The following is a 25,519-nucleotide window of genomic DNA, read 5'->3' on the forward strand; positions in this document are numbered from 1 at the left end:
CATAAAAACGTTTTATTGAAACCTCTTTGAAGTTATTACTGATACCATTGTGTGATACAGTTCACCTCTACTCAGACACCACGGCAAGACAGTAAACTGTCCGCTCAGCCATGCCCCCATCACATTCCTCAGTAGCCCCTGTCGCTATTTACAAGGTGGACAGGAAAAACCGAGGCCCTTAGTTGGTAACCAGGCCATCACCCTCCTGGCAAGTGGAGACCACTCTCCACAAAGCTGCCAAGGCCTTGTGCCAAGGACCTCTGCTATTCCCCCGACGGCATCTGCCCCACACGACGAGGAACAAGCTTTTCCCGCTGCTGCCCGGCCCCTGGAAAGGGAGCTGTCGGAGCCCCAGTACCGGGAGAGCAATGGAAGGGGGGCCGCTCCCTACAACCCGCTTTCCCCGGGGGTGAGGGGCGGCCGGGACACGACGCCCCCCGACCGCGGCCTGCAATGGACACCACGCTCGGCGGCCCGGCCCTGCCCGGGGCGGCGCGATGCGAGCGGTCCCTCCCGGGCCGGCAGCCCCCTCCCCGCCGCCCGAAGGCTCTGCCCCCTTGCAGCGGGGCCCGGAGTTCCTGGGCTCGGCGGGAGAAGAGCGCCACGGCCCCTCAGCGCCCGAGCCCCCGGGGCGCCTCGGGCGGGATCAGCCCGCGATTCCCCGGCCTGTCGCTAAGAGCCGCCCGAGGAGACCGCGGCCTGCAGCGCCCGGCCAGGCCCCGGCCTCAAGTTGCCTCCTTCCCCTGCCACCCCTCCGAGACCGGAGGCGGGGAAGCAGGAAGAGGCACCTGCGCCAAGCGCTGCTAGGGTGGGGGGAAGCAGGCAGCCGGCCGCCGAGCCCCGCAGCCCCTCCCTGGCTGGGGGTGAAGAGCCTTTCCCTGTCCTCGGTGTCGCAGCTGATGTCAAGCCCTCGCCTGCCTCCTACCAGACAGCATCCCCCACTCCTATGGCTCCCTCAGCCCCGGGCAAGCAACAGAGGGGACCAGAAGCCAAAAACCATCACCACAAATATAACTCCCTCCTTCCACAAACGCGACCTGCGAGGCGAGGGAGGAGGAACAAAACAAAACCCACTCCCCTCCCCCAAAAGCAGATGGGGTGGAGGTGGCCCCAAAGTGACCAGTCCCTCGATTACACCGATTCGGTTCCCGCCCGATGCCGAACGGCACTACAGCCCCCCCGGTCAAACTCGGGGTCACCGCCCGCCCCCGGCAGCTATCGCTGACCCCCGGCCCGGGGCACGGCGCTGACAAATGTCACCCGGTGCCCACAATGCGCGCCGCGGGGCGGCTTCTTCTCCGTCGTCGTCCCCCCGAAACAAGAAAATCCCCTTCTACGAGGAAAGACACGCGAGCCATCAAATAAAAGGGCACCCCCAGCTTCCACCCCCAGCGCCCGGGAAACACTCTCGTAAAAACTTTGTCCAGGGCTCCCCCCCGATAATAGTAGAATTTAAAACCTGTCAACCATTTTAGATCCCTACTTGAGAAAACATCATTCCCGGGCACCGGTGGGTTTGGGAAACGGCTCTGAGCAGCGCTGCCGCGGCTCCCCTCCCCCGGGCCGCGGGGGAGGCGGCCGGGCAGGAAGATGCTTCCTGGGGAGGGGGTGGCGGGAGGGGTCGAGGGACGAGAGCGTTCGCTTTACCTGAGACCAGCCACTGGCCTCCATTGTTGGAGAATTCAATGGCATTGACACAGCCGAAGTGCCCCAGGAGGTCCTTCTTGTAGAGGTTCCTGCAGCCCCGCAGGCGTCTTCGCTGGAAGTCTTGGGTGAGCAGGGGGTCCCCCTCCAAGCCCCGCTGGGACAGGAACCCCACCACCGACCGCATGCTGCCCCCCCGGCTGCCTCTCCTCCTCATGCTGCCGCCTGCGCCGCTCCCCGTCGCTCCTTCCCCCGCCGCCCCTTCCCCCGCCGCCGCCTCCCCTCCCCCGCTTCCCCCCTTGTTATGGTTATGATGATTTTTCTTTAGCCAGCCATGGCAGAGAGGTGTTAGACACTCCGCCGCTTCCTGATCCCGCTGGCTCCTCCCCACTTCCCTCAGCAGCTGATCCTCAGCTGCAGCCCGCGCCTCCCGGCCCGGCTCTAGCGTGGCGCCGCCGCCGGTTAACTCGCTGCTGGAGCGGCGCGGGGGGACAGACACACTCGCCCCTGCGGGGACCTGCGCGGGGACGGTAACGTTCGCCACTCCGAGGACGGGCACGTTCGCCACTCCAAGGACCTCCTGGGGCGAGGACACATTCGTCGCTCCGGGGACTTGCGGGGGGGACGGACACACTAGCTGCTCCGGGGGACCTTTGGGGGGAAGGACGCGTTCGCCGCTCGGAGGACCTGCCGGGGACGGGTACACCCGTCACTCGGAGGAGCCGCGGGAGGACGCGTCCGGCCGCCGCTCAGCCGGCCCGGCTGAGTGAGCTATGCCGCCTGCGGCCCTGCGGCCGGCAGGGAGGTGACGGCGGGCGGGCAGGTGCTCCCGCGCAGCGGGCAATGGGAAGGGAGCGCTCCGGAACCACGGCCGGCCCGCCTTCAGGTCCTGCGTGCAACGCACCGGAGGGAAGATGAGGGGAAAAATACCTCAGGTGTGGGGGTGGTTTGCAGTGGGGCTTGACCACCGTAAATGCTGAATAATTTTTGCGGGAATTCAAAGCATTACGGTTTTAGAATTTTGTTTGGTTGGGGATTTTTGTTGTGGTGGTAGTGGTTTTCTCTATGATAGTTTTCATGGGGCTGTCAGAGGTTTCACTGTTTGCTCTCCCTGCTCCTTCCCAAGTAACACTGAAAACAGGAAGGTTGCTCCATCCCAAGTGAGTCAGTAGATCTTTTTGCAGCCCTGGAAGACTGCTGGAAGTACACACAAATTTTCTTCTCTTACCCTCCAGTATCAACTAAACCCCAAAAGACAGCTGGCTAACCAGGTGGAACTGATCTGTGTTGTCCTTCACTGTTTAGGGACACACCAACTTTTGTCTTTCTGGGATAAAAATATCTTTTCACAGAACCCCGTACCTTTCAGGTAACATCTGATGCCATGTCAGACAACATGAGTGTCATTCAGTGATGTCTGTGAGGCACTGCACAGACCCCCAGTCCCACCTTGCAGCATGTGACTGCATGCTGCCTGCGCACAAAGTGAGGAGCTTGAAATTTTCAGGTCTGCATTTCTCACGCACCAGTACCTAGGGAAGATACAGATTTCAGAAGGTGAAAGGAATTACCCTGACCTTTGTGGCCATCTTTGTGTAGCACTGCATCTGCCGAGAATTAGGAATCTTCAAACTTTAAAACAAGCAAAGAGAAAAACCCTCCATGACATAAACTGTGATGTGGCAACATGACTGAGTACTGTTAGACTGCTGCCATATTCCAGTGACAGCTTTTCCATAGAAATTGAAATGATTTCATTATATAAAGTCAGTTAACTGCTTAGGGTTTTTTCTTGGTTAGGATTATACAAAAAGTATCAAATCCTGCATAAACCATGGTTTTTATTTGGCAACACCATAGCCTTAATTTTAACACATAACAAAAGTAAATAAAAAAAATTCCCTTCTAATTGTGAATAAAAAAATGTAAGAAGTTACTAACATTAACAGTGTTAACATTAATAATTAGCAACGCTGAAGTGAAAACAGAGCAGTTAATATTTTATACATCTGAACTATACAAAAGGGTCTTTATTAGTTACAGTTGTTGATGGCCAACTATTACAATGTAACGTAATAGCGACCCTCAATATAGAGAGGCAAAGACCCTGTCCATCATGGTTTGTGTTTATTACCTTAGCTTCAGACACAGGTAAGCTTCAGACACTGCGACAGAATTGTATTTTGTAGCTCTGTTGCTTGCATGCCATGAAATTCTGCTCCTATATAATTATATCAGAAACTGTTGCTCACTTCTGAATTCCCAACATGTGGTTCATTTCCCCCCCTTTCCTAAAGTATTGTTCAGGTTGAATATCTTTGAGTACCTTTGGTTTCTGTACTGAAATAAATATGCAATATACTAAAATCTCCAGCACTTTTTCTCCACATTTTGGATCCAGTCTCTAGAAAAGCTGTGCACTTACAAGGTCTTGCATAGAAATAAAAGTATTTCCTAAGCCCCCAGTGCCAGGATTTTCAGGAAAGATTTAATGGAAGGTTTTTACTTGTTTATTTTTTGGTTTTTGGGTTTTTTAATCACATTTGTAAGCAGTCAGAAAGAAGATATACAGTCAGAATTTAAAAGAAAAATAATAGCAGACTGACAATCTGTTCTGCTCAATTACATGACCATATAGGTTAAAAAACCATGCTGGTAAGCATTCTTTTCACTCTCTGATTCCTTCCTTTGAATTAATTTTGAATATAACACCTAAGGAAGTTATCATAGCTTATACTGGCAATATCTTCTTTTGAAATTAATGGGTTGCTGTGTTAATAATGCCAGAGTGCTGTTATCTCTCCAAAGCACATACACTGTTGTCCTGAGTCATACTGAAGTTGCATCAGTGAAGCATCTTTGTCTACTTTAATGGGAATATTCTGCAGCTTGGAATGGAACAGAGGTACGGACAATAGTTAGTCAAACAGATCAGACTTCATCAGATTGCTGTTCTGTGGGACGTTAGCACATGGAATGCTATACCGAGACTCATTGTCACAGACCAAACTGGATTGAGCCTGGCCAGACTCAGAGGGCAGAAAAAGCCAGAGTCTGTCTGTACACAGTGCTGGAGCTGCTTAATTCTGTGCAATGTTTATAGACTCCATGTCTCAAATTAGCATGGAGTAAAGCACAGAAAAAGTTTTGACTGGAATTTCAACAAGTAGGCAATAGAGTGGAGCAGTCAACAAGGAAAGGAAACAGAAGATAACGAACAGGGTGGTGGCTTGCTGTAGATGCCCTTAGAAATGAAGGTAAGTAAATAATGTTTGATGCAATACAGAAGAGGGAACAAGGAGAATCCTTCAAATAGGGAAGTGATTTGGTTAATGATCTATGTAAACAATCTTGGGTTGCAGTTTCAGAGTTGCTAATTCCAAGGCTGTGCACAGCCCAGTCTCTCAGCACTACTAAATTGATCTGGTCAGGTATGGCCATGGTGTCACATTGCTCTCACATTAACTTCTGTCCACGCTACAGAGTTTTTGTTTTGCCTCTGGAAGGACTGGCAATAACTGATCTGGGTTTACTGTCTGCTGGTACAAAGTTATCCCTTCAACACTTCTTCCAAACAAATTTAAATTGGGAGAATCAGTTAAATTGCCTTAGTTGTTTCCATTTGATGGCTCTGCTGTATTTGATCCTTAATAGGAAGCCTCCAGTCAGCTTTACTCCCTTGTCAGACTGGCATTAACAGTGGTCAATGGCTGTTGTGTTAGGAGCTGGGCTGGTTAAAGCTGGAGGGAGAGGTACTAGGGCACTCTTTGTATACCAGCAAGAGAACAAGGATCTCAGCTGCAAGCTTGTATCAAAGGACTCTGTCTTGGAGCTGCCACACAGAAGTGTGTACCCAGGGCGCTATGATCTGCAAAGAAATTTCAGTCAGACCTGACAGCTGACAAACAAGTTTGAGTGGCAAGTAAACTGGTGATGCTATCCACAGATATTCACAAAGAAGATAATAAGAGGGCTTTCAGGGAAGACTTCTAGCTCTGTCGAGCTCTAATGTCCTGCTAGTCATTCACAGAAGAGAGAAGATGACTGTGTTTTGAGTTTGGATAGAGAGAGAGAGCTCTGGGGAAAGGAGCAGATCCATATATCATCTGCAGAGAGATATTAATTAATTTGTATTTCAGATAAGATAATTCAGAGATAATGTAGGAGGATAACAGAAGACCAAGGACACAGCTCTCTGAGAGTCTGTCAAACACTAGGAAGGAAGGTTTAAATAGGTAAAAAGTATTTAAGTGAAGCATGGTTGGTTGTGTCAGGTCAGAAAGGATGAGCTTTAAATACTTTTTTTTTTTAGTTCTGTTGAACCTTTGATTAGCTTTGGTTAATCCAGAGTAGAAACTGAGAAGTTTGGACACTGATAGTTGGATGTCAATGGAGTAAGAGAGAGTCAATACATAATTAGGAAAGTGGAGCTGAGTCAAGGCTTTTATTAATTTGCTTATTTATACCAATATTTTCTTTTTTTGAGGGGAAATAGAAAGGAAGGAAGGGTAAACCAAGAAGGCTATATTGTATTTTAGCCATATAATTTTTAAAAAATAATATTGCTTGTGTAATTTATTTTCTCTAGTGAAAATTTGGTAGCTTCTGGGCTTTTCTCCTTTTGCTTACTTTCATGGACCAGAAAGGTAGGAAAAACAAGGATTGATTTCTCAAATGTCTCCCCTTGGGTCTTGCTGTTCAGCTAAAGATGTAGGTTTAACATGCAGCTAAGCCAATCTGATGACTTGTGGCCACTGAAATGTGGCTTTTTCTTTTTGTGGCTCTGTGTTCTGTCTTTGTGCTGATGCTGCTACTTATTGGACCTGTTTGTCTGCCATTTGTTTATTTGGCTCATGGAAGTGTCCCAATGACTGCCAAAATCAGCACAAGCTAGTCTGGAGTGCCCAGCTGGGAGATGAATTTTGGAGATGGGGGATGTCATATTCTTAGCAGCCATAAACTGTGAGGCTGACTCAGTGTGCCTTCTGGACTGAACACTGGGGTAAGTTAAGCAGCTCTTCAAGAAATGAAATAATGAAATTCATCTCTGTTTCTACATAAGCAATGAAAAGAGTTGGCAATTAAGGAAGAAATGCGTTGATGATGATCAATGTTAATACAACTCATCCTCATGGGATTATCTGGCATCTTGCACCTCTGAGAGAGTTTTTTTCAGATTCTTTGCAAAACCTACAAACTCTGTCAGATCCCTGCAGTGAGCTGCCACTGACTCATTTTTTGGCTTAGGATATAGTTTCACTGAGATCTGGTTGTATGATGAGTTAGTACAAGGAGTTAAACCAGAAGAAAACCCAGTTTTTTGCTGTGCTAGCTTTCTGCTCACTTAATTCCTTGAATCAAGAAGGCACCAGTGTTTGCAGAATTTAGGCTGGGGAACAATGCCAACAGGTAGAATGGGGAAGCACAATTGCCTTTTTCAACAGAAGTTAAACCTTCTATCCACCTTGTGAAACTCCACCTTTAGGATGTGGCTTCACAGTTGATTGAAACTGATCTCATTCTGACTTCTTGAGGAAAGAAACCCTACTGCCTTCCTGGTATCAACCCTATTAAAAGAAACCCTGCTCAAAATGGCTTGTTTGCATATGTAGTCATGGGGTTACTAGCATCGACAAAAGGAAGATAAATCACATTAGGAGTTGAAATGAGAGTTTGGCTTTCTTCTGCAGCTTGGGATGGGGCCCCAAAGACAGTGTTATTAATGAGCTAGTGGGGACTACATGCAGCTCTCTGCTCATTGTCTGCTACCAGCAATTTAAGTCTTCACTGGAGCCTCTCTCCTTTGATATTCCACGATCATTGATTTTCCTTTGAACACTGAGTCATTTACCCTAGTCTTCTCCCTCCTAAAGGATGAGCTAATGTCATTATAAAAATAATTCTTTTTTCTGTGATCAGCAGAACAAGTGAAGCCTGGTTTCCTACGGATTTGTCCTGATGTGGTACCGCTGTGTGGATTCTCATATGTATATTAAGCGGTGTCTGCACATGCTTACCATTTTATCAGTGACAGCTTTATTAGGACCTGTTTCATCCATTGGGCTTTGCATTTCACTTAAGTTACCTTTGTACAAATTTAGATGGAATTTAGCAATGGTTTAAACATGCTGTTTTTGGCAAGAAAAGTGAGGGAAGTAATGGGACCCAGAGGCAGAAATACTAACGAAGAGTAATTGCATAAGCCTTCTTTCCTTAGGAAATCAGGCTAAAAATTAGTCTTTTGACAGAGACCTCTGCAGAGACCTCAGATCAGGCTACAAACACAGAAAAGTAAATGTTGCTGTTTATCATGTAAATGCTTCCAGTTACATCCTGTAACAGATTTCTTATAAGTAAGGCTAAGCCAGCAGTTGGTGTTTACTCACTTGGTTATCTTCTCATCTTCAGCAATATCCCAATCAGGCTTTAGGAACTTGGTTTTTTTTGTTTTTTGTTTTTGTTTGTGTTTTTGCCAGAGTGCAATCACACATCAGTTGCTTTCATTTATTTTTAATTTAATCTTTATACTTGAATAAATGGCTATGTAGGTATAAGGCAAGCTCGTAAAGAGACTTGTGGCTTACAGGACTTGGTAATGTCAGTGATGCCATGAAAAATAAAGGCTTTAAATGCAACCAGGGATACAATCCTGTTACTTGGAGAAAACCTAGCATCTTCTCTGTGAGACTTTCACTGTGTAATAAATATTGGGGTATTTAATTGCATTTTTGCTCTATTGTAAATTTACACTTTTATTACTTTAGAAACTAAAATAAACAATTTGTAAAAGGAAAACCTGCTATTTCGGATTTCTGAGTGGATGCCAGTTTGTTACAAAGGGTCCACCTACAAAGGACCTTTGCAGATTTGTTCAGTGTTCTGTGCTTATCTTGTGCTCTGACAGAGGTCTCTCAAGAATGCCTTGCCTACCCCACAATAGGGTAGCTATATAATCTTGATTCTCTTTCCAGTCACTTGGGTCTTGAAATACATCTGCCATATCCCCAGGTGTTACCTTTTTCCCTTGAACAAGTTTACAGATTAATCAGTTCCATGATTCTCTGACCCTGTAATTACAGAAATGTGGGTGCTGGAACAAGGGAGGAGGGATTGAGAAGTGATCCCAGGTACAACAGGAAATATGGAACTACCCATCCCAGTGGCAATCCAGGTTTATGCTAGGTTACAATGAACATAAAGAACAAAGCACTATACCTTGGGGGGTGTGTGAAGGGAAGAAACAGGCAGAACATGCCCACCTGACTGTGGGAACTCAGGTACTGCCAGACTCCTCCAGCTTTCTTTCCTGGGCATGCACCTGATGCACTTTTCTTCTGATCACAAGCCATGTGAGAAACATCAGAGTAGTGCTGGGTCTTGCTTGGTGACCTGCAATTCAGCTGGTCAACAGTGTCTGATGCATCAGAGCATAGGGGATGGATGGAGAGGCTGTGGCCAGGCTGCGACCAAAAGGGAGATGCAGACCTTCCCTACAGAGGAGAATGAACCAGAGACAAGATACGTGAGTTAGTGCAGTGAGATTTCAATGCTTTGTAACCTCCAGCGAATTAATATAAAAATGGATAAAGATCTCTTCATTGTAGAGCAAGATTGAGAGGCTTTGCAGAAACACTGATTAAACAGAAGCTGTAACTGAGGTATAAAGCACTTGTACATTCAAAATACAGATCCAAGTCAAGGGAAAACAAAAATTCTCTGATGCTACCCCACCACCAGTGAGACCTGATACAGTCACACCATGCTGGCATCGATCAGGTCCTTAGAACACGCTAAGCTTAACCTTTAATGGCCTCATCATCTTATTTCTGATAAGGAGGAGGCCTTATTTGCTCAGAAAAGTGCTCTGGAAATCACCTGTGTTCCTTGTGTGCAATCAATAGGTCTGAACCTCATTCCTAAGAAGGAAAAAAGAAGGGGGAAAATAAAGATGAGCATTCACCTCCAGACAGAAAAAAATACTGCTTCTATAGAGATTTTCCCTGATACCAGCCATTAGCTGCTTTGTTGCACTCTTTGGACAATGTGTCTGCTAAATGCCAAGTCCCTGCTAAGAAAATCCTCCTACCCTGATGATTACAAGTGGCATAGTTAGAGTAAAACAAAATTTGATGCTGTCAAATTGTTAAATTGCTTTAATGCATCAATTCCTGTGGGTTCGGTCTCTACTTCAAACCAATGTAGCTAGCTGGAATTCTAACAGCACAAAAACTGGGAGATATTGGGAATTGCAAAGGAATTTGAAGAAATTGGGTGCTCAGATCCTTTCATTTGCAATGGAATTTGGTCTGGAAACTTGTTTGCTTTTTGACATTGATGGCCTCAAGCCTTGATGATCATAACTCTGAACACAGCAGCTGCTTATACACTCATTGTCCAGGTTTTGTGGTGTCATACTTGTAAGCTTCGTGTTTCTCCCCACAGAAGGAAACAATTACTTGTAATGGCTATTCCTCTGTTAATTTCTTAGTACTCTCCATTAGATTTCCCCCCTCTTTGTTTTCTTACAGGTTGCCACTTTGGAGGTGGCTGCGATTTGCTATTTATTTTCCTGGTTGCCTTTGTTCTTCACTTCCCATCCTCTCTGGTCCCTCCTGCCCCAGGGGCTCCTCGGCGCCTCGCGTGTGGGTGGCTTCCACGGCCCCGCTGCGGCTCGCTCCTCAAGCCCGCCCTAGTCGCAGACAATAAACCGTACTTTTCATTCCAAAAATCTCCTTTAAGAAGAGCTGGCTTTTCAGTATTTTTGCCAGTATTTGATGCCCCGGCTGAAAGCATGCTGACGCCTGCCCAGAGACACAGCAGCCCCGCCGCCAGCTGCCGTACAACATGGCGGCGCCCAGAGCCCACTCGCACTGCCGGACACAGAGGAAGCGTCCGCCACTCTAATGCTCCGGTGTGTGTGGTGACAGCCCCGCGGGGGGTTCCTGCAGCCGGACGCAGCCGTTCCGCGGGACGCAGGCAGCGGGCGGCTCGGTGGGCGCCCGGCAGGGCCGCAGACGGGCGACGGGGCCGGGCGCGGGGGTGAGGCTGCTGCGCGCATCCCGGAGAGGCGGCGGCCGCGGCTTCAGGTGCGCCGGTGCGCTGTCCGGTGCGTCTGCGGCCTCCCGTATGCTCGCTCCCGGCCACCGGCCCTCTTCCTGGGATAAACAACCCCGACCGAGCTTGAAGTGGGCAGCGTCTTCGCCCTGCTGCCGAGGGGAGCGGCGAACGCCCTCCCCCCCCTCCCCCCCCCCGCCCCCATCCCGCTGGGCCTGGCGGCGGCCCGGAGAAGCGCTCGACCCGGGCCTTGGTGCACCGCTGTCGCCGGGGCCGAGCCGGGGCCGAGCCGGGGTCCGGGTGTCTCATCGGGGCTTCTCCTGCCCCGGCGGAGGATTCGCACGAGGGGCTGTGTGGGATCACAGGCACCCCCCGGTTCCCAGAGGGGTGGTGGCTGTAGGACCGAGCGAGAGGCCATCGCGGCGGGCGGCCTCGTTGCATTGGGCGTTCGCGCTCGGCTTACGGGTGGCACTCAATGACCTGTTGCTTCGCGGGCGCTCAGGCAGGTGCCCGGCCGTGCTCGGGGTGCTGGGAGCGGCTGTGCAGGGCTGGTGTAGCATCAACACCAGAACTTCTGCTTGTGGAGAAGAGTGTGCGAGGGCAGCCCTTTAGAAACAGCGTGGTGGGTTGGGGAGGTAGGGATGCAGGGGTAGGATTGAGTTCAGTTTACTGAAGGTAAAGTACTGAGCTTTTGTATGATAGAGGGATGAACAGCTATGGTAAAAACAGACGCTGCTGCTTTAGGGCTTTTCAATGCCTGAAGAGCCATTTGACCCCAGTATGGATGTGAATGTAATGGACAAATGCCTATTATTTACTAATGCGTGAACAGATATGCTTATTCTGCAGTAGTTTCATTTTGCCCTTGTTTAGGCTCATCTAGTTCCAAACTGAGCTAAAAGATGTTGACAATAAACATGAGTAGTTTATTTTTGGAATAGCAGAGTTTGTGGAACCACCCAGTTGCATCAGTATGAATTAATGGATTCCCTTTAATGCTTTTAGTGGTGCGATCAACAGCAGCATTCAGTCTGCTCTTCCTGCCCAATCTGTCACTGCAGCAGTTTGTCCCTAGGCCCCCAGTCTATCAAAGTGGGACTTTTTTTCTATCAGGATTTCAAGTTGTGGCTAGAACCTTGTTATGATACCATTGTATGTATTTAGTATCTCTAAGCACATTACATTAAGTTGTCTTTAATTTCTGCCTCTCATTTTTCTCTGCAGGCCGTGATGAAATCCTACAATGCTGTTTTGAGAGGGTGAGGTGAGGGGGGAGAGAGGGCAATAAAAAATGGCCAAGCAAACAGCCGTGACAATTACTTTGGCGACCCTGCTGGGTGTTGCATTGGGGGGCCTGGTTTTGTGGAAAGCAACCCAGCGTCGGAAAAGAAAAACGTGCTGTAACAGTCAGCAAGAGGAAGCAGCAGTAAAGTCGGGAGATGAGAAACTCATCAAGGTAGAGGATAAGAAGGTGCTTTCCTTCTTCAGATCTCCCACCTTTTCCTGGGTAGAGAGGACTCTTGGTGCAGACATAGTGATAGTTTCAGAGCAGGAGGAGTGGGATCATGTTGAACCACTGCTGAAGAAGGAGCTGGAGAGCTGGCCGGTGCTTGGAGTTGATTGTGAGTGGGTGAGTGATCAAGAAGCGCCTCTCCTTCCTTTAGATTGCAAATTGCATGGGGAAGTCATTGAGGGTGGAGGAATTCCTTTGCTTAAACAGATACCACAGGACCGACTATTGAAACTGTGATTGTCTGTCATGACAGCAGTGGAGTAGCTGCTAATTTTGATTGCTCTTATGTTTAAGCGTGCTAAGTAGATATATTTGTTTACTGAATTCCTGTGATATATCGACTTTACTATGTATAGTAGCAGTTGTATGGCTAAATATAGCTTTGTGTGTTTTGTGTAGTATCTCTTTAAAGGTGATTTACTAGAAGTAGTTTGGGTTTACATTGTTTTAAATCCAGCTACATATTTAAAAAACAGTCTTAAGAATGTTATGTACAAAAAGGATAATGCTGATACATAGATAAAACTCATTGGTACCACTAGGAAACAAACTTCCTCTTCTGCTTGTACATTTGCATGTGTGATATCTCAAAACAGGTTTAAAGTAATTTATAAAGCCTGGCTTTCCCATTGTTTTGACTGGAAATTTATTCACCCCACAGTCGTTAGTATAAGCCACAGCTAAACAGTGTATTTTTCATAAACATTTATATAGTGGGTGATACTGTGCTGATGTGGATTAAAAAATGTGTCTGATTTCTTCTACCAGGTCAGCTGTGAAGGGTAAGGGTGAAAGGGGAAAAGATTCTCTTGTGGGAAAGTGGCAAGAAGTAGTTTGGGGGTAGTAATACTGCGAAAAAGACCACATAACTTGCAGTGAATTTTTAGAGACATATAGCAATATTTGACTGTATAAACTGATAAGTACTGTCTGCCTTCTGTGGTCTTCTTTGCAATTTGCTAATTCCTAATAATAGCGTGACTTGGACTCTCATGTTTTACTTCATTACAGGTATCTGTGGAGGGAAAAGCAAATCCTGTATCCCTGCTACAGATGGCTTCTTCCAGTGGTCTCTGCATTCTTGTTCGATTGCCCAGGCTTGTTGCCAGTGGCCAGACTCTTCCAAAGACCCTGTTGGACATCATGGCAGATAGTGCTGTGTTGAAAGTTGGGGTAGGATGCTGGGAAGATGCTTGCAAATTACTTCAGGACTATAGTCTTCCAGTCAAAGGGAGCATGGATCTCCGGTATTTAGCCATGAGGCAGCGGTAAGTGCCTGAAGACAGAGGTAGCTCTGTTTGAGGCATCATTTGAGTTGGAAATATTTCTTAGGTGATTTATGTAAGCAGAATGATACCAGGCTGGTGTCTGGAGTTCTCAGGGTGGCTTTAGAGAATGGGCATTGATAACTGCAGTCCAAGAACATGTCATGCTTCTACTCTGTGGCCCTAATGGAAATAAAATCTTCATGAGGATTTCATTTCCTAATTGTGTCTGTTAGTCTTCTCTTGCAGACTAATATCTTTGTGGACTTTCATGTGTATTCTGCTTCAATTTTTAAGTCCAGGCACAGTGATGGCAGTGAGTGATCACTGTGTCAGCAGATGTTAGAATACACTGCCTAGAAGTATGGGTTAAATGTGCCTGGGGCACATAAGAGGAACTGTTAGATTTCAAGATTTCTTGAAAAATTACAAAATAAATTGCTTCCAGTTTTCTCTTTTAATAACAATGCTTCTATGGAAAGTTTACAGTTGTCATGCCATTTTCTTATCTTTCACTCTTCCTAAAACAAGATGTTTTACTTGCAAATATTCTTCACGTACAGTTATATGTATGCCTGGGTGTGGTGTTAGTGATCTGGGCCATGGGTTTGCTGACCTGTTGGTGCCTTTTTAGCACTGAGGGTGGACTGCTTGTCTCTAGTGGCCAGGGTTCCTCCAAGTCATTCCTGGTTCTTGGGCTTCCCATGAATTCCTGGGACAGGCACTCCATCACTTTATGATGGACCTCTTTAGTTCAGAGCCAAATACTTCAGCCTTAAATGTTACTAACTCCCAGCCTTGCCTCCTTTGCATATTGCAGGTATGAGATAACTACTAAATCTAGAAAGGACATTTTAGCAGAGGGGAGGGAAAGGGCCTGTAAAGCTGACCGGCAGCTGTGTGCTGTTTGAGGCATGCATCATGTGCATTGTGTTCTGGCAGGTTCAGGCTGTATGAGGCCATCTGAATTTGCATGTTTCATTTTTAATATGTTTGTTCCACTTTCTTTGTCGAACTGAAGGAAGGATCTACTTCACAACTGCCTTAGCCTTAAGTCTTTAGCTGAAAAAGTCCTGAACTTCCCACTTGACAAGTCTCCTCATGTGCGTTGCAGTAACTGGGAGGCAGAAGAGCTGACACAAGATCAGGTGTGTCTTCCACTTCAACTTACTGTTTTGGGAGGGAAAGTAACCTTAGTAGAAAAAGAGGCTTTACAACAGGGAGATCTGAGCCTATTCAAATTCTGTGTCAAAACCTTATGTGTCATGTGGCCTAAAGTTAATTTCAGACTCACTTCCTGCATTTCTCTCCTTTTCCATGAAGATAATTTTCTGCTCTTCTCCCTGGATTCTTGACCCTTGTTTTCTTTTAGTCCTGAAACATATATAAGGTAAGATCCCTTGAAGAAGTGTTTCCAAAACCTCACATTTTTATTATTTTCCTTAGTCTGTATCACTCAGTGCAATATTAGAGAGACACTAGAAATCTTGTTCACTTTCTTTAGAGCGTTGTGTTTTCCCTGACTGCCCAGTTTCTTTAGTCAAGTTGCTGATGTCTGCAATAGCAATGACCGGTAGAGGGAGTAACAGGACAAAGAACCATGCTGAATGCTCGTAGCCAGTATGCCAAAAGGGAACTTTTTATGAGGGAGGGATTGGTGGGGTAGGAGGATGTCTAACCTGAATTTTTTCAGTCACTTGCAGTTCCTGGGGCAGTACCCCAGGATAGTGGGGTGTGGTGGTATTATGAAAGTGCCTCTCAACTGGCAAAACTTCATGGGAGCATCAAAAGAAAATGAATCCATCTTCTGACTTTACTGTACCAAGTGCTCAAGACTGATAATATTTGAGAGTATTTGCTGTTTGTCAGTATCTCAATGTCTGTGCTTTTCTGCAGGTTCTCTATGCTGCTAGGGATGCCCAGGTCTCAGTGGCTCTGTTCTTCCATTTGCTGGGATTTACCAGCCTCCCTGCTGCATCTGAAGGTGAAAACTCTGTCACTATTTGGGAAAAAGCACGGGGTAAATGCCAGGGCTTGGTGGATATCCCATTTAGAGGAAGAAAGAGTGGCAACAGTGCAGGAGAGGAGAAGACTGGAGAGGGACGTTCTCCTCAGAAAACAAAGAATCGGAAACCTTGGGTGAATGGGCAGCCCTCAGGCAATCAGCAAACGAGAGATCCACGGAGGCAGAAGCGAAAGCCTCTGGGTGTGGGATATTCTGCACGGTGAGTATATGACCACATCTTACTCTTTGCATTGCATATGGAAAACTTTGAGTGTTGCCTCATGCTCTAGTCATTAAACAAAGTGGATCATATGAACTAGGAAAGGGAACACAGAACCTAACAGTCATGGGAGTCAGATACTGGTTTTGTTTTAATTTTCTTCTAAGTGGTATTGAAAGTAGGGGCAGCACTTAGAGGTGTACTTAGATCGTGAGCAATTTGAGGTGTTGTCTTAATCTTTAGCCCTTCCTTCTCCTGTGGACGCATTAGCCAGAGAGCAGAATCCCAGCAGGAGGCAGTTGGCTGTCCAAGTGTCATTCTCAGGGTGTCCTGAGCAGCGCCAGGAGTTGGACTCAATGACTCTGGTGGATCCCTTCCAACTCAGCATATTCTGTGATTGTGTGATTCTGCTGCTCAAACAGCTGTGCCCTGTCTCCTCCAGGGAAAAGGTGGCAACTGCACAGAGCTGGTCCTTAAATGGACTGTTGTATGTCCTTTTCTGTCCCATGTCACTGTGACCACAGATGGTTAATGGGGTAAGATATGCTGTGTGAGGTGCCAGAGGGCACAGGAAGGAACAGTCTGTGACAGAAGCAAAGCACTGCTCTTCTGTGTGGCTAGGGGGAGAGAGGAGAGAACAGTGGTGCTTTGGCCTTGCAGAGGCAAATTGTTGCTGGATTCAGGATCAGCATCCTTGCAGGCAGTTCTTTGGAGGAGATCCTAAATTCTTATGGGATTTTCTAGTGAGATTTCAGGTGTTTTTAAATTAAAAACAAGTGGAGAAGTTGCTTTAAGCTCAATGCAGTGGAGGGTGTGGGGTACTGCTATGTTTGGTTTTGTTGGGATACAATCTTATAAAATTTATCGCTGGACATAACTGAAACTATATGTAATAATCATTGGGAAAGAGAATCAGACATTTTTGATTTTGTCTTCTTTTTGAGTTTACTGGATTGACAATGGAGAAATTTTAATGTAGTTAATAGTATTGATTTCATTAGCAGTCAATAACAGTATTGTGTTTTACCGAGTAAGTCCCTCAGTTTTTTTTTCATTTGAAGGCTATGTAATACAAAACAGGAGGACTGCATCTCATGGGAGGATTAAAATTTAAACAAAATTACATTTCAAGATAAATTGAGATCTCCCTATACTTGTTTATTTATTCTTGGTTTTTAACTGTGCTTGACTTCATGAGAGATCTATAGACCCACCATTATTTACAGTATTTACAGCAATGTGGCTCTGGTCTGTAATAACACTAGATGTGGTTTCCAAAGTCCTTTTTCACTCTTCCTTTCTGTTTAAGTCTGTTTATTTTTAATGTTTACTCATTTATAGTTGGGAAGTACTGAAATTGTCATGGTGACTGAGTTAAACTATTGATGCTCAGTGGAAGGAGACCTTCTGTACCTTTTGTTGGGTTTTTTCCCCTCATGGACCTCAGAAGAAATAATTTTGTCAGATCACATAGCCTGTGAATTAATCTTTTTAGCTGGTAGAGCCGAGTACTAATTTGTACATTCTTGCAGTAGAGAAGAAAGGAAACTTTTCTACAGTGTATTGTGACTTGTCTGGCCAGTTCCTCCCAAGTCCTCTCTGAGGCCAGCCTGCTCCACTCTTCAGTTTTTTTCTGAAGGAGGTTGGCAGAGTAAGGAAACGTTTTCTGCAAAACAGAGCCCATTCACACACTGCCGCAAACCACCAGAGATTCCTCTAAGTTTGAGAGAAGTTTTTATAACAAAACATCAAAATCCAGGGTTAAGTAGATGATCCTTGAACTGGCTTGCCTGTAAGTTGATGCTCTCTTTGAGCTTACTCTTAGCTCCTCATCCTTTGTGACCTCAATTCTCTTTTGTTTTCTAATGCACTTTTTTAAAAAAAGGGTGTCATTATTGATGGCATCTCTTGAAAACTGGGATTCAGAGTTACAATTCTGTTGGCAGCAGGAGAGTGAAGATACCTTAGAGTCAGTTGATGAACCCTGGATAAGTTTTCAAATGTACTGCCTCTGTAGCAGCCTCAAGTGTGTGTTTAGAGATACTCCTGTGATTTGGAGGAGGCTGCATGAACTTCAGTGTGGCACACAGGGCTATAGAGAGCTCTGGGCTTTTTTGCATGCTACTATAGTTGCTGTAATACTGCCCTTGTTTCACAGAAAATCTCCACTGTATGACAACTGCTTCCTGCATGCACCAGATGGACAGCCCCTGTGCACTTGTGATCGCAAGAAGGCTCAGTGGTATCTGGACAAGGGCATTGGAGGTAGGCTTACCAGTTTTCCTGTTGGCATTTGAAATACAGCTTTCTCTCTTCTCTCCCCTCTCTTTCCTCTTTCTCTCCTCTTTCTCTCTCTTTCCTCTTTCTCTCCTCTTTCTCTCTCTTTCCTCTTTCTCTCTTTCTTCCCTCCCCTCTTCCCTCCCCTCTTCCCTTTCTTCTCTCTCTCCTCTCTTATCCTCTCTCTCTCCTTTCTCTTCTCCTTGTTTCTTAGATAATGGAGCGTGAATTTTTTTAGTATCCTTTCTTATTGGAAATACTGTTTGGGTTCACTAGGATGATTCTTGTGTTGTAGCATCATTATTTTAGCTTTCAAATACAACTTTGTCTTGAATATTTTCTCTTTGCCTTTATCTTTTTAGAGCTAGTTAGCACAGACCCATTTGTTGTGAAGCTGCGGTTTGAGCCTTCAGGACGTCCCGAATCTCAAGTTGATTATTATCTGACAGTCAAAGAAAACCTGTGTGTTGTCTGTGGCAAGCGAGAATCCTATATCCGGTGAGTTGTTTAGTGGATAGGAGAAAAATGCATCTTTTAAAACAGGAGTGAGGTCTGCCTCTAGTTTGACATCCAGAAGCTTGGTTAGTGACCTGGAACATTGTGCTTGTTCACATCCTGGATGGGATCACTGTTCGAATGCTCTGCAGTTGTGTGTGGCTGTGTAAGAGAGACACTGAAGAGACCAGCCTTTCCTCTTACAGAGGGGCAGGAGATATTGGTCCTAGGAGAGAGCAAAGCATATGGAACATGTATGTGCTGCAGTTTGATGGGGCAGCAGTGTGGTGACACACACTGGCATCCCCTTCCGAAAATAGCTGTGGTGTTCTTCCACTACTTAATCCTTACATTTTTGAAAGGTTTAGGAGAGCCTAAAGCTCATGAGGTCAAAAAGAACAAAATTTTTGTCTTTGTCTTTTTGTCTGCTACTGATTAGTTGGGAAGTATACTTCTCATACTGTATTACTTGATTTTTAATTTTTTTTTTTACAGTATGAATCTTTAACTGAAAGGGGTGAATTTTTGGAAGGGGAGAAAAGAGAAAAACGTAGAAAATCTGTAGAGAGAACTGCAAATAAAAATAATCATTTGCTTTACTAAGAGTCCTGATCCTGGTAATCTTCATTCTCCTGGACTTTTGGTTGACCCTTTCTGGGCCAGGAAGGGGAAGAACTGGGGAGCAGCAGCTCCAGACAAATGCAATGAGCAGTCTTTTTTGTCTTCTCTAGGAAGAATGTTGTTCCTCATGAATACCGAAGACACTTCCCCATCCAGATGAAGGACCACAACTCGCATGATGTGCTCCTGCTCTGCACATCCTGCCATGCCATTTCCAATTACTATGACAACCACCTCAAACAGCAGCTGGCTGAGGAGTTTGGGGCCCCCATTGGCTCCGAGGAAGGTGTTCGTCTCCTGGAGGACCCTCTGCGCAGGCAAGTGCGCTCGGGGGCGCGAGCCCTGCTGAATGCAGACAGCCTGCCTGACCCCCGAAGGGCAGAGCTGCTGCAAAGCATCAAGGACTTCTATAACACAGAGACAGTCACTGCAGAGATGCTTCAGGCAGCAGCTGGTCTGGAAACCAGGTATAGCAAGCCCATGTAGGCTGGATATAAGATTTTTAGTAATTTATATTGCATTTCTTACTGGTTTTATTTTTGTTTATACCTGTCTCCCCTCAATGCACCACTGGTCTGTGAACTGCAGCTCTTGTTTCCTTCCCTCTTTCTCTTCCTCCTCACCAGTCTTCTGTTCTTGCTCTCCATCTTCCCCTCCAACATTTTATGCTTCTTTTGAAGAATAGATCAGGAAAAGAGTCTGGAGGACAGTCATATCAGAAGTCTCCTTTCTTCACTTTCTCAAAGCCTCCCCAAATATCTTTTCTTAACAAGTATCTAGTCTCTGCATCAAATGAGTATTTTCTCGTTATGCTTGCTGTTGTTTGTAAAGTGCCAATGTTATAACTCAGAATCTATCCAGGCAGGGAATTCAGTGACAGGCTCAGTGCTCTGGAGGGTCATATAGTTCTTGCCTTGAGAAATTTGTAGTCTCCTGAGGAGCTTGTAATGGACCTTAAGAGCTTTGTTTAGTGTTGCTGTAAAAGAAGAACACTTTCTCATTTCAGAGAAACCAGCTTTACAGTCTGTGTTCCAGAAAGTAGACTGGCATTGAAGCAAAGCATAAAACTCTCCCTCTTGGTTAGCTTACAGTTTGTCTGTAATTAAACTCTGCAGCTGAAAGTGTCTTCAGTGTCTTGCTGTTCATTGGAGACAGATCTGGAGCCTGATAGTGGGCTTGTGCGAAAATAAATTGTGCTTGTGTCCTGGCAGGATCTGCAATGAGAGCTACGTGCCACATGGACTGAAGGTGGTGCAGTGTTGTGCTAAAGGAGGTCTGCGCTCCCTTATGCAGCTGGAAAGACGCTGGCGGCAGCATTTCTTGGACAGCATGAAGCCCAAACACCTCCCAGAGCAATGGTCAGTGGACCATAATCACACGAAGCTGATCCAAAAGTATGGGGAGGATCTTCAGATCAAGCTGTCATGAAACTAAATTCCTGGACTCTGGATAGCGTCTAATGGACATATGTAACTGAAGATGGAAGGACTATTTTTACGTCTGTCTCCACTAACACCTGTGGCCTGGGTTTCCAAAAAGGCAGCAGCAGATCTGCCAGATTTGACAGAGTTAAATTTGACAGTTTATAGGATTAAATTCATTGACTTGAATTTTCACATGGTTTGGAAGTTTAATCCTAGTCTGTCACTCACTAGTTCAGTGCAAGAGTGATATGATAAGGGAACTTGTCTTCTCCAAGTGACAAGGAAGAATAATTTTCTAGCCCCCAGGATGTCTGGTGCCTCCAGACCATCTCTCATAATAGAGTGAGTCAAGAGGTAGGCAACAAAAGCACAACAGATGAACATTTCCAGGTTTTCTGACATACATTTGTGCCCTTGGCTTCACCTTGAGAGTCTTCTTGATAAAAGTCTGTCTTTGTTTTCAGTGCAGTTGTACCCATATGAGTTCTTCCTAGAGAAGACCCCCTGCCAGAGAGCGATTCCTTGTTTGGAAGAAGCAAAGAAACATTACTTTTTTTTGCAGATTCTGAGCTGTACCATTATTGCAGATAGGCCTCAGCAAATTTCCTGGTGGCACGTGCCTGATGAGAAGTGACACTCTGGCAGTGTAGAAATACCCATGTCAAGTCTTTTGTTAAACAGCTTCCAGTAACACAGAGTTCATACAAATAAACTAATTTTTCCTTACTAGTTTATTACTAAAAATAAACTAGTTTTTTCTAATTCTGCTTGTTTGTCATAGTAGCCCTGCTCATACGTGCAGGGCTGTTACAGAGATGGGGTGGCATAGCACCTATGACTGGAGTGTTGGAATGGAAGGATGCAGGCTCTTTAGGAAGAACAGGCACTGGAGGCAAGGAGGAGGTCTCACCTTCGATGTCAATGACTGGCTGGAGTGCACAGAGCTCAGCCTAGGGATGGATGAGGAGACAAACAAGAACTTATGGATCAAGATTAAAAGGAGGGCAGGGACAGGTGACAGTGGGGATCTGCTACAGGTTGTCCAACCAGGAAGACTGAGTGGATGAAGCCCTCTGTAGATAAGAGCAGCCTCGTGTTCACAAGACCTGGTCTTCATGGGGGACTTCAACCACCCCATATCTGTTGCAGAGGCAACACAGCAGGGCACAAGGAGTTCAGGAGGTTCCTGAAATCCACTGATAACTTTTCCAGAAAGCAAACTGCATTGTGGTCTGCATCAAAAGCAGCATGACCAGCAGGTCAAGGGAAGTGATTCTCCCCTTCTATTCTGCTCTCATGAGACCACCTGGAGTACTGTGTCCAGCTCTGGGGCCACCAGCATAATAAAGCAAGTCCAGAGGAAGGCTACAATGATCATCAGAGGGCTGGAGCACCTCTCCTATGACATTTTACAAGAGCATGTAGTGATAAACAAGGGGTAGTGGCTTTAAACTGAAAGAGGCTAGGTTTATATTACATACTGGGAAGAAATTCTTTGCTGTGAGGGTGGTGAGGCACTGGAATAGCTTACCAGGGAAGCTGTGGATGTCTCATCCCTGGCAATGTTCAAAGCCATGTTGGATGGAGCTCTGAGCAATGTGGTCTAGTGGAAGGTGTCCCAGTCCATGGCAGGGGTGTTGAAACTGGATGTTCTTTGAGGTACCTTCCAACCCAAACCATTCTATGATTCTATGAATAGCTCTTGGTGAGTATCTTTTCATATTAGATGAAAATAAGGACAGGTGTCTTAAAAAGGATGAGAGGAAACAAAGACCAGCAGCTTTTAAGAGATCAGACCACATGTAGCAAAAAATGGAAAATCTGATGTTGTATACCAGGATTTGACATGTGTGGTGGTGAGCAGGTTATACTCTCTTCATGCCTGTTTCTCTGTCTCTAAAATGGGACTAATAATACTTAACTATCTCACAAGGGTGTTGTGAGGCTTAATTAATTCATGTTTTTGTAAAATGCCTTGAAAAGATAAGCTAGTGTGTGCTAATTATTATTGTTGTTTTTTAAGATGTGCTGCTGTCTATCTCTTAAATATTCATGTTTTTTTGTCTGGTGCTAGACCTTAGTTAAAACATAACTTTAAAAAAATACATACTCCTTTCTGTAAAATCACTTTTGATGATTTTGATTGCACGAGATCAATATGCTTCTACTGAACGATGAAGCTATGAAGACGCACTTTTATATGTCTCTGTGAAGATTTTTCAGTAAAACCCTTATCGTACTTCACACTACTGTGTATAGCGCAGTTGACCCACATTTTATTGTAACATTTGGGCAGAATCCTGGACCTGCTGTGATTGTGGCTGAAACTGTCCCTTATCAGATAATTCAAGAAATTTCACAGACCAGGGGTGAAAATCCTGTTTGTAGCAGAGACTGTTTGAGATAAGTAGGAGCTATGGAGAGAAATGGTACATTAATGCCATCCCAGAGGAGCTGCAATGGCAGCATGAGGAATCAAAGATAAATGATAAATACTACTTATCACAGAGCTGAAAATGAGATCAGTTTCATTATAAGGGCTTTTTTTTTTCCTGTACCGCTAGCAAGTCTTAACAAAAATTCATCTAGCCAAACATGGTTTGTCTTTGTGCTCATTCACACAGCTGATTATAATCCCAGCAAGACCTTCCTGCCTACAGCAGCAGTTTGGATAAAACTATTTCTCTCCAAAGCATTTTGAGCATGTGTTCAGATAGTGCTATATCCTGTCTCCATGTGATTGGGGTGTTGAGAGCTCCCTGCATGGCTCAGAAACTTCTTTTCAGTCATCAGGAGTACGAGGTGTCCATTTCATCTCTTCTTTTCTGCTTTGTTTTTTTCCCCTTTGTTCTCATGTAGGAACTCCTGATAAAACTGGTCTGTTTAATGGAACCGATTGGCTGACCGCAGGGTTAGGTCTTTTCTATTTGTGAGACAAGAAAGTAATGTTAGGACAAGAATTGGACTGCAGGTCCTCTATTTTTAAGGAGTCAGTGAAAGTATCATTGAAGAGGGTTTTTTTCCAAATCACTTGTTCAGAAATAGAAACTAGCAAGGAAAACTTCCTTCACAAATATTTTCTAGACTGAGTTTCTTTGTTGTTTGTAAGACATCCTTAACTTGCATAATTTTAATTCAATCTGAAAGAAGAGGGGAGGCAATATATTTATTATGCAGAAATAGATTGGTTTTATTTTATTATGATTTTGAATTTTATACTACTCTGTAGATAAAACTTCCTTGTATGTTTCCATTGCTAATTGTTACATTCTATAAAAATTTACCCTTTTACCAGACCTACCACTTTTGAAGCTCTTTTGTTCCTTTCTTGCATGCTTGCTTTTACTCTTTTTTTCCTTGTGTCTTACCCAGTCCTCACAAGTCCATCATTCCTTACAGTAACACCTGGACCTCACCCTCTAAGTTTGCCTTTCCAGTGCCTTCCCTGATTTGTGTGCCAGAGATCGGCATGGAAGAGCCCATGCTGGCAGCAATACTGTACTTCTAAGCAATGTGATACTGGGCTTGCTCAGGTATGTTTGAATAGTGGATTCAGGTGCTGTCCTTGGCCTGGTCATTTGGGTCACTCATGACTAGAGATCTACATTTGTTCAAATGAAACCTTAGATTTTTCTCAACCTGAGCATTCATCTAGGTTGCCCCAAGTATTTTACCTTAACTGGGACAGCCCTGCACTTAACCATGCACATCTATTTTGTCTGTGGAAGAAGAGAATTGGCAGTGCTTTCTGTATGGGCTGGCTCTCACAACATGGGACTTTTCTTTCTGATGCTTGTCACTTTGCATTTGTAAGTTTGTCCAAAGTATGCTGCCAAAGATGGGGGGAGAAATTTTCCCCTTTACCTGGTGCTTGGTGCCACTTGCCTCAAACTGGTCCTTGCAGGTTAGTGGAGAGCACACCCTAGCTTCTGCGACCCCCAAACCTGTCTTGGCTTATGAATTCTCTGCAGAACTTGCCTCCATCCTTTTTGTTTCATGTGTTTTGCTGATGTGAAATGGCTGTTCTTCTGTAAGTATATGACTGGGTACAAATTCCCAGAGACATGCCTCTGGAGTGGGAGTAGCAATGGCCCCTGTGGTAGGCTAGCTTGCCTTCCTCCATGGGCTACAAACTGTCTTTCCAAGCACTACAGTTTGTGGTTTTTTCTTGATTTTTCAGTAACTTAGACATTATTGCAAGGTGCAGGATTAACCAGCTGAGCAGCATATTCTGTTGGAGGTGCAGTAAGTGCTGCACTTTGGAGCAGACCATACATGACATGTTAATTATGCTGCTGACAGACTTGGCATTTGGAGTGCCTTGGTTTTTCTCCTTTGACAGTCTCTAAAGGTCCCTGCTGTCACATCTGTGACTGACAGGACTGAAGACAACATATCCCTGAGGGCTTGCATATTTCTCTATTTGGTATTCGGTAATGGCACGGATGGGAAGCTCTCTTCCTGTTGCATTTCTATTGCTCTGGCTCCTTAAGGAGTATCTGAACTCTGTGCTATCTGTAACATGGTTTTCGTGGGAGTTTTTCCGTGAAGGCAATGTGGTTGCCTTGAGAAGTGCCTCATTGCCTTGGCCCTGTGCCTAGATATCTTTGAGGAACTGGGTCTTTTGCACATGCAAAGGGAGCTTCTGTAACAAGGAGTCACCAGGAGCCCCTACCAGTCTGCAGCGTTCTGTATGGATTTAGAGGCACCTCTGGTCTGAACCAGCAAGTCAATTCTCATCACTGCTTCTTGATCTCCTTCTTTTGGGCCTCCACAATAGTCCAGAGCTATAAGAGCTTCTTCATTCCCACAGGCTGACAAAATGCCATCCATTTTGATGTTTATTGGGAGTAGGGGCCATTTTTAAGTAGTTTCTTTCTCTTTTCCTTAGTACCATGTTATTGGTATAAGGTATATTTTCCTCACCCTGAGGGGTATGTTGTTCTGGAGAAAGGCAGAGGCAGTTTGAGACAATTGCAAAGAAGATATACCCAGCTTTCT

General features: G+C 45.3%; 2 protein-coding genes across 9 annotated transcripts in view; one reads left to right on the plus strand and one right to left on the minus strand.

The window, feature by feature from the left end:
* Positions 1-1,902, minus strand: part of DCAF5 (DDB1 and CUL4 associated factor 5) — a 70,293-nt gene extending 68,391 nt beyond the window's left edge. Inside the window, exon 1 of the mRNA XM_085062148.1 lies at positions 1,648-1,902. Coding sequence (XP_084918274.1) covers positions 1,648-1,861 — 214 coding nt within the window. The 5' untranslated portion in view covers positions 1,862-1,902. The remainder of the gene's footprint in view (positions 1-1,647) is intronic.
* A 68-nt stretch (positions 1,903-1,970) lies between these two features.
* Positions 1,971-23,814, plus strand: EXD2 (exonuclease 3'-5' domain containing 2). Of its 8 annotated transcripts, XM_085062153.1 has the most exons (12): positions 1,971-4,901; positions 6,505-6,646; positions 8,724-10,555; positions 11,923-11,957; positions 12,187-12,328; positions 13,223-13,479; positions 14,498-14,624; positions 15,373-15,701; positions 17,860-17,966; positions 18,341-18,476; positions 19,205-19,561; positions 20,306-23,814. In XM_085062153.1, the coding sequence occupies exons 3-12, from the start codon at positions 10,436-10,438 to the stop codon at positions 20,520-20,522; spliced, it is 1,827 nt and encodes a 608-aa protein (XP_084918279.1). In that variant the 5' UTR covers positions 1,971-4,901; positions 6,505-6,646; positions 8,724-10,435; the 3' UTR covers positions 20,523-23,814. The 8 variants fall into 8 exon arrangements, with proteins under 8 accessions (XP_084918279.1, XP_084918278.1, XP_084918280.1 ...); XM_085062152.1 differs by having other exon boundaries at positions 1,971-6,646; XM_085062154.1 differs by having other exon boundaries at positions 1,971-6,646; positions 10,173-10,555.
* Positions 23,815-25,519: the final 1,705 nt, after the last annotated feature.

The sequence above is a fragment of the Lichenostomus cassidix genome, chromosome 5 (assembly GCF_008360975.1).
Source record: "Lichenostomus cassidix isolate B80296 chromosome 5, HeHo_3.0, whole genome shotgun sequence".
Lineage (NCBI taxonomy): Eukaryota > Metazoa > Chordata > Aves > Passeriformes > Meliphagidae > Lichenostomus > Lichenostomus cassidix.